The sequence below is a fragment of the Eptatretus burgeri genome, chromosome 5, assembly GCF_056783735.1.
Source record: "Eptatretus burgeri isolate ZD-2024b chromosome 5, Ebu_testis_v1, whole genome shotgun sequence".
In the NCBI taxonomy this organism is placed as follows: domain Eukaryota; kingdom Metazoa; phylum Chordata; class Myxini; order Myxiniformes; family Myxinidae; genus Eptatretus; species Eptatretus burgeri.
Genome location: NC_140965.1, coordinates 112,965,641 through 112,977,886, shown reverse-complemented (window position 1 = coordinate 112,977,886; position 12,246 = coordinate 112,965,641). Strand labels below are relative to the sequence as shown.

The following is a 12,246-nucleotide window of genomic DNA, read 5'->3' as shown; positions in this document are numbered from 1 at the left end:
TATTAATTATTCGAGTAGTCTTTTTAAAACGATAAATGTATAAACAGGCGAGCATTGGGTGGCTTTGTCACCAACTCTGGTTAAATTCTCATATTCGGATTCGGATCTTTACCAAAAACAAATGGATTCATCTTTCTCGCCCACTCAACCTGTCTACTAAGTTTCGTCCGAATTCGTCCATTACTTTTTGAGATCATTTTTGGTCCTCTCGCTCATTGGTGAAGAATCGCTTAAAAAATGCTCATGCCCGCGTCCAGATTCAGATCTTCACTGAAATCTAACAGACATCAAAAATCATCGTCACCAAAAACAAACAGACAGACGTGAAAACATAACCTCCATCCACCTTCAGTGGCAGAGGTAAATATCTGAATGATTGTTTAGGTCTCTGAGGGATCTAAGAACTTCTGAGGGACCATTAAAGTTTTGGGGCTGTAATTGTGGAAGCAAACCCTTCAACAGGTACAAGCCTCCCTCTCTTCTGTAGGGGGAGGCTTTTTGATCTGGATTTGTATTGGTATAACCCCCACCTTTCTTTTCCATATGTTTCATGTATACATGATCCCAAAGCTCCCACTCCTTCCCCCTCCACACCACCCTACATATTTAGGAACATAAATGGTACCCAACAATAATTTTCTGTGCATAATGTGAATTCATAGTCTTGTTTTCTTTTGTGAAATGTTTTTCAGCATCTGTTTTGCTGATGTGTTTGGAAAGCGCTCAACCTTTGTGACATTGAATTGCCCCACCTAGGCTTGGCACAAGGCAGAGGCAATATTCCAGTCAAGTCAACACACCACAGATGACCCCAAAGTAGCATGCCTATATGTGGTGATCATCGGAATGGGTATGAGTGCAAATGACCTGCAGAAGCGTTTGGAGACCTTACCTTACTGGCAGGCGGATGGACGTAACCATCTGTTGATGGTACTCTCTCATGGTGCTGAAAACAACAATCCTCTGCTTAACATATCAACTGGACGTGCCATCTTGGCCCAATCTTCATTTGACACCAGACAGTTCAGGCCAGGTTTCGATATCATCTTGCCTCCACTATATGCTCTATTGGCTGGACCTGACCTTCAGGATCTGCCTCCACAAGTTCCTGCTAAAAGGAAGTTTCTGTTCAGTTTCCAGGGTGAAAGTGGTATGGGTAAGTATTTTAATAATTTATCTGATCTGTTGAGGGGTGGTCATCTCGAAAATACATTTTTCACTGGAATCCCATTATTCCTGTCTCCTCCAAACTCCTATTCTCTTTTCTCTTGCAAGCTTCTGTTTCTTACACTTCTTTTCTCTCCCTAACTCGCTCCTGACATCCTTTTCTCCATTTTATTTTCACATTTTAGCCTCCTCGCCACTCTCATTTGCTCATGTAATTTATAGATGGCCACATAACTTGGTTTTGGAAAGTTTTTTTGGGGCTTTCATTTGCATTTGTTTTCTCGACACTTTCTGTACCACTTGCTGTTTATCCTCTCCTCCTTGTCCACATACCTCAGGCTTGTCCCTCAGCCACTATCATGCCCAGCTTATGTCCGTGCTTCGCTCAATTGCAACAAGTGGCCAAGAAAGTGTGCTGCTTGAATTTACTTGTTCTGAGGGTGACAGTAATGCTCTTCCGAGGCAGGACTCTCCTACATCAGCAAAGCCAGCAACCGAGTGGGCACCGTGTGGAGATCATACCTCCCGCCTTGATGTTCTGCAGCGATCAACGTTTGCCCTTGTGATAGCGCCCCATGCTACAGAGGGGTCTCCCACTGCCTCGGTTGCCTTGCGTGTCTTGGAGGCTTTGGAGGCTGGGGCAGTGCCCGTTGTGCTCGGATCAGATGCACGGCTCCTGCCTTTTGGTGAGATGGTGCGATGGGAACGAGCGGCTATATTACTGCCAAAGGTAAGAGTTTGACTGCGTGCCCCGATGTACCATTGTAGTAATGGTGTATCGTTTGTGTGTGTACAAAATGAATTCCAATGCGCAAGAACTCTTCTCGCTGCCCAAAACCTATGGCATAATGTATATGTGAGGTTTCTACAATACACAAGCTCTTTCAACTCTTCATTGCAGTTTCCAATCAGACTTCTATTAGTGTAGAGCAGGAGAATCTCAACCGATGGCAGCTAAATCAGCAAATGTGTGGCTTGTGACATTTTGTTGAAATTTAGGTGTGCTCAGATTCTCCTTTCTGCTGTGTTTAATTATTCCCGCGCTTTCGAAGAAAAGCGGGAATATTGTGATTGTCTCCGCCGTCCGTCCGTCCGTACGTCCTTTTCGTCCGTCTGTCTTACCCTGCCACTCCTCCTACACCGTTTGAAATAGGAACTTGAAACTTTGGGACATAGTAGATAGATATATGTATGGGGAAGTGCACAACACTTTTGGATTTTTGATATGACCCCTAGGGGCCGGGCCAGAGGGGTTGGGGTCATGGGGGTCGATTTTTATAAATTTAAGTGTATTTACCATTGTACATGGTAAATTCTTTTATAAAGAACTTACTTATGTGGCCCCCATGAGTGACAAACAGTCACAGGTTTTACTGTATTTATCTAATTGATTATGAATAATTATAATTAATATTATACACAGTTCTATATTGCTGGACATTGTTAATGTTTCATGAAATGTTGACATCTTGCAATGACTTCTGATTTAGTAAACATAGTAAGTCTTTCGTCATAAAGCACATCAAATAGAAAAGAATAGTCAATCCATTTTGCAAGATAAAATTTCACCTAGCGTAAATGGGACAAAGTAGTGCGTGCGGGAATATGCGATGGTGTGCCATCGACAACGTAGTTCTAGTTTAACATCTGACAAGTTTTGTGGTATCATTGTATCATGAACAACACATTCTTACAATGGGGTTGCTAAAGCATTAATTGTAAAGGCAATTTTAAGGGTTTCACATTTTCTTTTGAAATAGTGTTGTGGGGCCAGGATTCGGTTGCGAGCACGACCGCGAGAGGGAGCAGTAGAGTCGGCTCCACCGAACACACCAGAATTTAGGTCGTGACCCTCGGATAAGTCCGAAAGGCACGGGTCCCTTACGGGACCATGAATCGCCGATAATTTGACTGCGTGGGGTAGGGTTAATTGCCAAACTTCAATATACCTAATTACCCACGCGGCAAAGCTACCGGGAAATTCACACCCTCGACAGTCCTCGAGCGGGACGAGCCGTTACCGTGCTCGAACCATGCGTCACCCGAGCGGATGGTCACCAAGACCTGTCGGTCCAAATGAACAATTTACTGCCTCGCTATTTCTCAACACGCACCGTGCTAAGCCAATGAAAGAAATGACAGGGAACGAGCTGGGACATTCAACAATTGGGAAATTTATTTCCAATAATAATCGGGGCGGGAAGCACGTAAGGGCAGAGTTATCTGAATATCAGGCAGGAAATATCTTCTTCTTCTTTCGGCTGCTCCCGTTAGGGGTCGCCACAGTGGATCATCCGTATGATCCGCATAGTGATTTTTTTTTTTTTTTTTTTTTTTTGTATACCTTGGTCGAGGCTCGTATGAGAGCTAACACACAACTCGCAGCAAGGAGGCATGAGACAAGAGGGGCGGGAGTGGAAGGGACAAAACAGTGGGGAACAGACACATTAGGTGAACTGTGGAAGGGAGAGGGATGGGGATGGGACGGGGAACATGGCGAAGAGAAGATGGACATTTCGGGGACTTTCAGGAAGGAAAGCAGGAGAAATGAAGGAAGTGGGCTTGGGTGGATTATCGGGGGTAGAAAAGATCGAGGATTTGGATGGGGGAAGATAAGAGGTAGTGGTGAACAGCTGTTTTGAAAGCCTGGAGGGAAGAATGGGAAAGAATAGAGTGAGGAAGTTTATTCCAAAGGCGGGAAAAAAGAGGAATGAAAGAGTGAAGATGAGCAGTGATTCGTGATTTTGGTAGTTTTACCAGAAGGGGATGTTGGCGGACCTTGAGCGCCCTGTGGAAATGTGGTGGGGACAAATCGCAGAGAGAGCAGGGGGGCAAGGCTGGAGAGGAGTCGGTAGAAGACAGAAAGACCACCGACCAACCTGCGGTGATTGAGTGAGAGGCCCAAAGACTCAGCTTCATTGGGGGAGATGCCGATGATCTTAAATGCCCTGGTTTCGACAGCGTGAAGCCGAGAAAGGTGGGAGGCAGGAGCACCAGCCCAGAGGGGAGAGCAGTACTCCATCAGGCTACGGACAAAAGCTTTGTAAGTGGTCAGGAGCTCAAGAGGGCCGAGGAAGGACTTAGCACGACGGAGGATTCCCAGTCGGCGACTGGCTTTTGAGGCGAGGTTGGAAATGTGACTTTCCCAGGAAAGGTCATGGCAGATAGTGAGACCTAGAAGCTTGAAAGAAAAGACTTCTTCCAGAGGATTGTTGAGAAAGTGGATGGGGGGGTTTTGTAAACGGTCCTTTCGAAGAGACATAGTGAGAGTGTGAGATTTGTCTGGATTGAAAGACATGTTCCACGTGTTGGACCAGTTTGTGATTTTATCCAGATCTGCAGTGAGCGAAGAAGCTGCTGCTTGCCGGTCTGAGGGATGACAGATGGTACGGCAGAGGGTGGAGTCCTCGGCAAAGAGAAATAGAGGATTTTCCAGAGAGTCCGAGAGATCATTGATGAAAACCAGAAAAAGAACAGGACCCAGAACGCTACCTTGAGGAACTCCAGCCTGCACAGGAAGAGGGGATGAAAGAACTCCATTTAGGGCCACACGTTGACTGCGACAGGAGAGGAAGTCTGCGAGCCATGAGTGGAGATGGCCTTGAATACCATGGGAAGAGAGTTTGGTGAGTAGGGCAGGGTGCCAGACTGTGTCAAAAGCACGTGATATGTCCAGGGATACGGCTCGGACTTCCTGTCTGGCATTGAGGACCTCCATCCATTGATGGGAGAGCAGAAGCAGCATATCCAGGGTAGAGTGACCTGGTCTGAAACCAAATTGATGATTGGAAATCAAGCCATTGGAGAAGAGGAAGGATTTCATATCTGAGGCGATGATGGATTCCATCACCTTGCTGATGATTGGGAGAAGGCTGATTGGTCTGTAGTTATAGGGATCTGTTTTTGCACCTTTTTTATGCAGGGCAGTGATGTTAGCAGATTTCCAAGCAGATGGCAGATGACCTTGGGCAAATGAGAGGGTGAATAGAACAGAGAGAGGGTGAGCAAGAGCAGAAGAGCGGGCTTTGAGGACACGTGGGCTGATGCCGTCTGGACCGGTTGCAGAATCTGACTCGAGGTTTGAAAGCAAGCTCTCCACCTTGTCAGGAGAAAAGGATACAGAGTCCAGGGACAGTTGGGTGCGACTGGTTAAAGTGGGTAGAGATAGTGATGGGTTTAGGACACAAGATTTAGCTGCAAACACAGAGTTTAGACATTCAGCTTTATCACGTGTAGAATCAGCAGTGCGGCCATTTGAGGTAAGGGAGGGGATGGAGGGGGAACATACACCAGAAACAGATTTGATTAAACGCCACCAGGATTTTGAGGACGTGTTCTTACATTTGGCACATGTTTTACGCCGGATGCCCTTCCTGACGCAACCCTGGTCGCCTCTTACGACACCGGGATATGGTACACCTATTTTAACCGGGGTATACACCGGCCCAGTACACTGGTACGCACTTCGCTGACCTCGGAAGGATGACAGGCTGAGTCAACCCCCTGGTGTATTAATTCAGTGGCCCAACGTGGCATGAACTCAGGACCTTTTAGATCCCAAGCCGCTGCCCTAACCACTGCGCCAACACCAGGATATATCAGGCAGGAAATATACAGTGAGCAAAAGCACTTTACGGTTCTACTTAAGGGCCCTGTCACACCTTGACGTTTTAGCCAGCGTTTGGCAACGTATCAAAATGTATGTAAAACGCTGGCGTACGCTGAACTATTGATGTTTTTTTTCAGTTTTGGGCATATTCATAACGAGTTGGACGTATGCATAACTTATTAGTAACGTACACAGAACGTTTCGATAACTTATAGATAACTTATAACAACGACTGCTTCGCGTGTTTTCGGCGTTCACAACCTCTGCCCAACGAGAGTCCAACTTATGCATAGCTCGGCAGCGTATCGCCGACGATCACGTGGCGTAGCCTATTAATTGGCTGCCGCTCAACGATTTAAATCATAACCGCACTAGAAATCGAAGAGTCAACATCACTGTCACGCCGAAGAAAAAAAACAAACAAAATACAAACGATGGAGTCTGGAACACTGACGGGTTCCTCCTGTGAAGCCCATTTTTATATACCAATTCCCCTAAACACTGCCAATACGCCATTATACGGTAGCTCTAAGTTAGAAACAAATTCAGTAAGTTCTGTGGTCGTCCGGAAGATGTCAAATACGTCTACATACGTCAATATGCGTTGAAGACACGTTGCACAGAGGTTCAAAGCACGTTACTCATAGGTTAGAAATAAGTTTCGGGTATGCTCAACATTACCTCGATGTGTTTCGACTTACGAGTAACTTACAAGTAACGTGTGTCAACGATCGCATAATGTGCCTACAACTTATGGCCAGCGTATGCGGAACGTGTGAGTCATACGCTGGCATACGTCGAAAAATTTTGAGCATGCTTAAAATTTGTCGACAAGCTCGGCATACTACGACGTATGCCATCGTGCTTCAGCGTGCTCTTAACGTATACAAAACTTACCCATAACGTATTCGACGTGTGCCAGCGTATTTGCCAAATTTTTCATACTTTGGCATACGCTGGCGAAAAAGTCAAGGTGTGACAGGGCCTTAAGAGAAGGGCCCACACACAGACACACACCCAAAGAAATGGACCCCGTCGGGTCTTTATTGAAGGCTTTCAGCTCGAGGGAAGGTGGGCTGAAGACCATAGCCTGTGCTTGGACCTGTCCGCTTCGTGCGGTCTTCGACAATCTGGCTCAGTGGCAGGACTCAAACCCGCAGCTTCCACGTGGCGTCAAGAACGAAGGCACCAGGAGTGGAGCGGCAGACGCCAGCACGATCCGGACGGCAAAACAAGCGAGGAGGCGGCAAGGCAGGCGAAGCAAGTGATTCTCCTCAGGCTCCGACACACAACCAGGCTCTGACGCCAACACGATCATAAACACTAACTCGAACCCGAACACCCCTCCAAAGGGAGCCTGGTCTCTTTATCCGCTCCCTGAGCGGGGCGGAGCCTCGGTGTCGGACGCTCTGTGCGCGCTTGGTTGGACAGGGATCAGGTGTGTTGACGCGCTGTTCGCTCCTGATTGGACAGCAAGGGGAGCCTGGTAAAGTGCTACTTCAGTGGAGGAGTTGTGAATGGGAGCGCGCTGTAAAGCGCGAGTTCAGTGGAGGAGTTGTGAACTGGAACGTGCTGAAAAGCACTAGTTCAGTGGAGAGTTGTGAATGGGAACGCGCTGTAAAGCACTAGTTCAGTGGAGGAGTTGTAAATGGGAACGCGCTGTAAAGCACTAGTTCAGTGGAGGAGCCGTGAATGGGAACGCGCTGTAAAGCGCGAGTTCAGTGGAGGAGTTGTAAATGGGAGCACGCTGTAAAGCGCGAGTTCAGTGGAGGAGTTGTGAACTGGAACGTGCTGAAAAGCACTAGTTCAGTGGAGAGTTGTGAACTGGAACGTGCTGTAAAGCACTTGTTCAGTGGAGTGTTGTGAATGGGAACGCGCTGAAAGCACTAGTTCAGTGGAGGAGCCGTGAATGGGAACGCGCTGTAAAGCACGAGTTCAGTGGAGGAGTTGTGAATGGGAGCACGCTGTAAAGCGCGAGTTCAGTGGAGGATTTGTGAACTGGAATGTGCTGTAAAGCACTAGTTCCGTGGAGGATCCGTGAATGGAAATGCGCTGTAAAGCGTGAGTTCAGTGGAGGAGTTGTGAATGGGAACGTGCTGTAAAGCGCTAGTTCAATGGCAGGGTGGTTGGTTTGTCGGATCTAAGGATTTAAAGACCTGACTATAAAGCAACTTCACAGTGCAAGTACACTTAATTATCCATTAAACAAGGGATGGGACCCTAACTAGAAACACATGCATACCGATATAACTGATCTACAGTATAAGGACTCTGGCTGTTGTGTGCGATGGGTTCCAGATTCGTAACAATAGATCAGTGTAATTTTGCCAATTAAAATGGTCTTGAAAGATATTTGCAGAAATGTTGTGATGAAAGTTAATGTCTCCATCACCAAAGGTGGACATATTATGCTGTCTCCATTTATGGGTTTCAGGAGGTTGAAGGATGTTCTCTCATAACTCAAGATCTCCATCTCCTTTTTTGGAAAGAGATCATGATTCATGAACCATACTGTGAAGCTTTGTTCTCAGTGCCTCATTCCAAGGGCTCTTTTCAAAATCTCCACTGTTCGCTCATTTGTAGTGATATTCCCCGGAATGATTTTTAATTACTCAGTCAGGGTTTGTTTGTTTTTAATCATTCCTGTAGCTCCAACTATCACAGGGATAATTTCAGCTTTCTTCAATTTTGAGGACCTCTTTTATTCATTTATTTTTAACCTTCCTGCTTTTTTTGTCATTCTCCCATTAATTTCCATTTTTAAAAATTTTGATTTTGCCCTTTGTGATTTTGTTGTATCAAAACTTTTGCAAACATTGGGGCTGTGTTTGTTTCTGTTTCATTTTCCTGTGTAGTATCCAACATTTGCATCTGTTTTTGGAAGTTTGTTGCTAAATGGATTAAGGGTCCCTTTACTGGTTTATTGTTTTATTGGTCGTGCACAAATCTCATCCGATAGTCTGTTAAGCTTTTCACGTACTCCACTCGTCCTGCACACGTTGTTCTGTGCACTTCATTCTGCTCCATTAGACCGCCTCCTCCTCCTCATCTCGGAAGTACAACGTTGGTATACATTGGTTTTTGTCGAATATCTTGTGGATAGTTAGAAGTTTCCTTGTTTTGGTGTTTAAATTGTTCTCTATTTGTGGCCAGTTTGTAATTGCACAGCTCGTTTGGAATACTGGCACTGCAAATTGGTTTTGAGCTTTTGTTTTGTTTCTTGGAGAGAGGGATAACTTCAGAATTGGTCTCATTCTGCGGTGGTACTCTTTGCTGATTATTTTACGCATTTTTTTTTTGTTGTTGCTGGGGGCGTTCTTCTATTGCAAGGTATTTGTTGGATGATTTGTTTTCTAGTTCATATATCGGTGTACTTTGATCGATTGTGATGTTTTGTTCTGTTTGTTTTCCCTTGTACAAATGTGCATTTGGCACATTTGTCAAGACCATACTCCATTTGAATGTTCTGCTTTACTAGTTTCAGTTTATCTGCCAATTTCTCATCATTCGGTGTGAAGAGTTTTAGATCATGCATGTACAGTTGGTGCGTCACCTTTTTGTTTCTTTGGTCATTCTTCTGTTGCATGTCAGATTGCATTCATGTCCTTGTTCATTGGTGATGCCACTCATTTGGTCCAGAGGCAGACAAAACAGGAGGTAAAGACTGTCACCTTGAAAGATACCACATCATATCTTTACTGCAGATACTGCAGGGTCTACCGGAGTGCTCAGTTCCTCAATACTGACCACAGGCTTGTTGTAGCAACTCTAAAGCTGCACCTTAAATCCTGGAGAATGGTACCATCCCAGCCGAGGCTGGATGTTGCCAAGCTCAGGGATGAGAGAGTAGCTGAGGAGTTTGCGAACAGGCTGAGTGGACACTTGGGGGGTCTGGGTGCTTTGGGGGGTCCTGAAGAGTTGTGGAGCGCCTTCAAGACCACCGTCCTTGATGTTGCCGGTGGATGCCTTGGAGCTCACCGCAGGGCAAAGAAGAATTTTGTCTCTCAAGGGACACTGGATACCATTGACCAGAGTCGCAGGGCCAGGCTGAATGGCAGAGCTGAGCTGTTCAGGGAGCTGAGGCGTAAAACTGTACGTGCACTGAGGGTGGACAAGGAGGCCTATGTGCGAGGAATCTGTGAGGGGTAGAGCATCACCTGTGGACAGGTGATTCTCGTCCCGCTTACAGGGGAATTCGCGCATTACGTTCATCCAAGCCCATCCCTCGGAGCACTACAGTTCGAGCAGAGAGTGGTAGGCTCTTGACAGAGGAGTCTGAAGTGAAGGCCCGCTGGGCCGGTTACTTTGAGCGGTTGTACCAGGCTGATCCCCCAACTGTCGAGTTGGACGTCAAGGGTGTTAAAATCCCTGTTGCTGACCCTCGAATCAACTGGTGGTCCACCTACGCTTGTGGAAACACGGGCTGCGGTGAACCAGTTGAAACGGGGCAAAGCTCCAGGGATCTGTGGCATCCATGCCGAACTTCTCAAGGCTGGTGGAAATGCTGCACTCGTGTCGTTGCATGCAGTTTTGTGCTCTGCCTGGAACACAGGCATCATCCCAACTGACTGGAAGAGGGGCCTTGTTGTCCCTCTCTGGAAAGGGAAGGGTGATCGCCAAGGCTGCAACAACTACCGAGGGGTGACGCTGCTCTCAGTGCCGGGCAAGGTCTTTGCTCGGATAATTCTCGATAGGGTTCGCCACCATCTGCTTGAGCACCAGCGTCCAGAGCAGTCAGGCTTTACACCAAAGAGGTCAACGATTGACCGTATCCTTGCACTTCGTGTCCTCACCGAACGCAGACGAGAGTTTCGGCAGGGGCTGCTTGCAGCCTATGTTGATCTCTGTAAAGCGTTCGATTCAGTGAATCGGGATGTCCTCTGGAGGATTCTTGGTCTTCGTGGGGTGCCACCAAAACTGATCGATCTGATGTCTGAACTCTACTCTGGTACTGAGAGTGCTGTGAAGTGTGGCGGTACCATCTCTGACTTATTTCCAGTTGTTACTGGAGTTCGTCAGGGATGTGTACTTGCCCCCACACTTTTCAGCACTTGTATGGACTGGATTCTAGGGAGGATGTCGGAGAGATCAAGTTGCGGTGCGTCATTTGGGAATGTCAAGATCTCGGACCTTGACTTTGCAGATGATGCAGTCATCTTTGCGGAGACCTTAGACATCCTCTTGGGGGCCCTCGAGGTGCTGAATGAGGAGTCGGAGCCGTTGGGATTACGGGTTTCTTGGGTCAAAACTAAGATCCAGGCTTTCGGTGACATCTTGGATGCTGCTGTCCGGTCTGTGTCTGTTTGTGGTGAGGTTGTTGAGGTCGTGGAGAGATTCACTTACCTTGGCAGTGATATTCATGTCTCTGCTGGCTGCGAGTCAGAGGTCAATAGACGTCTGGGTCGGGCCTGGGGAGTCATGGATTCACTGCATCATGGGGTGTGGCGCTGCCGGTACCTGTGCGGGAGGACGAAAGTCCAAGTCTTCAGGTCCTTGGTACTTCCAGTCTTGCTCTATGGGTGCGAGACTTGGACTCTGACCAAGGATCTGAGACGGAGACTTAATTCCTTTGGTACCAGGTCTCTTCGGAGAATCCTTGGCTATCGCTGGTCGGATTTTGTGTCCAACGAGCGGTTGCTGAGAGAGACTCGGATGAGATTTGTTACCTGCATAGTCCGTGAGCGTCAGTTGCGGCTGTATGGACATGTGGCTCGTTTTCCTGACGCTGATCCTGCTCACCAAATTCTCTCAGTGAGGGAGTCTCATGAGTGGAGGAGGCCAGTGGGTCGACCACGTGCCTCATGGTTGCAACAGGTTGACCATCATCTCAAGGAGATGGGGATGGGCCTGGCATCTGCCTGGGGGATGGCCAGACGGAGGCCCCTGGAGTACCGGCGGAAAGTGGACGCAACGACGTGCTGTTCTGGCACATGCTCCCATACCTGACCTGACATATCTTTACTCCTGGGATTTCAATCTTTCATTCCAAGTAAGGTAGTATCAGAGTTGTGCTCCAGAGCATCATTCCTTTCTCAATCAGTGTGACTATTTTGGGGTCAATTTTATATACTTGCATGCATTTTATCATCCATGAATGTGGGACACTATCAAAGACTTTTTAAAAATCTATCCAGGCTGTAGATAAGTTGGTTTGTCGGAGCTTGCAGTTTTCGACGATGGTTTTGTTTATCAATAAATGGTTTATTGTTCCATCACATCCTCTTTTAAGTCTTTCCTGTTCTACCTCCAAAGCTCCTTGTTGAGTGAGGTGGTCATAAATTGCCTTGGTGATTATACTTGTTCAAAGTTTGTATGTTGTTGGAAGGCGTGTTATTCGTCAATATTTGTTGGGTACATGGGTTTCTTCAGATTTGGGGATTAAAAGAGTGTTGCCTTCTCTCTCTCCATTCATCCATTGGCTGTTCCCCTTGGACGAGTTCATTCAATGCTTGAGCGTAGTGACTGTTGAG

The 12,246-nt window shown here is 47.0% G+C and overlaps 1 protein-coding gene across 10 annotated transcripts in view; it reads left to right on the top strand.

The window, feature by feature from the left end:
* The window catches only part of EXTL3 (exostosin like glycosyltransferase 3), a 79,520-nt gene that overhangs the window by 29,836 nt on the left and 37,438 nt on the right, over nucleotides 1-12,246 (top strand). For all 10 annotated transcript variants that reach the window (XR_015058716.1, XM_085883369.1, XM_085883364.1 and 7 more), the window contains 2 exons: nucleotides 757-1,156; nucleotides 1,506-1,897. Coding sequence is in view for 9 of the 10 variants with exons in the window: in XM_085883369.1 (XP_085739495.1) it covers nucleotides 757-1,156; nucleotides 1,506-1,897 (792 nt within the window). In the remaining variant the exon portion in view is untranslated. The remainder of the gene's footprint in view (nucleotides 1-756; nucleotides 1,157-1,505; nucleotides 1,898-12,246) is intronic.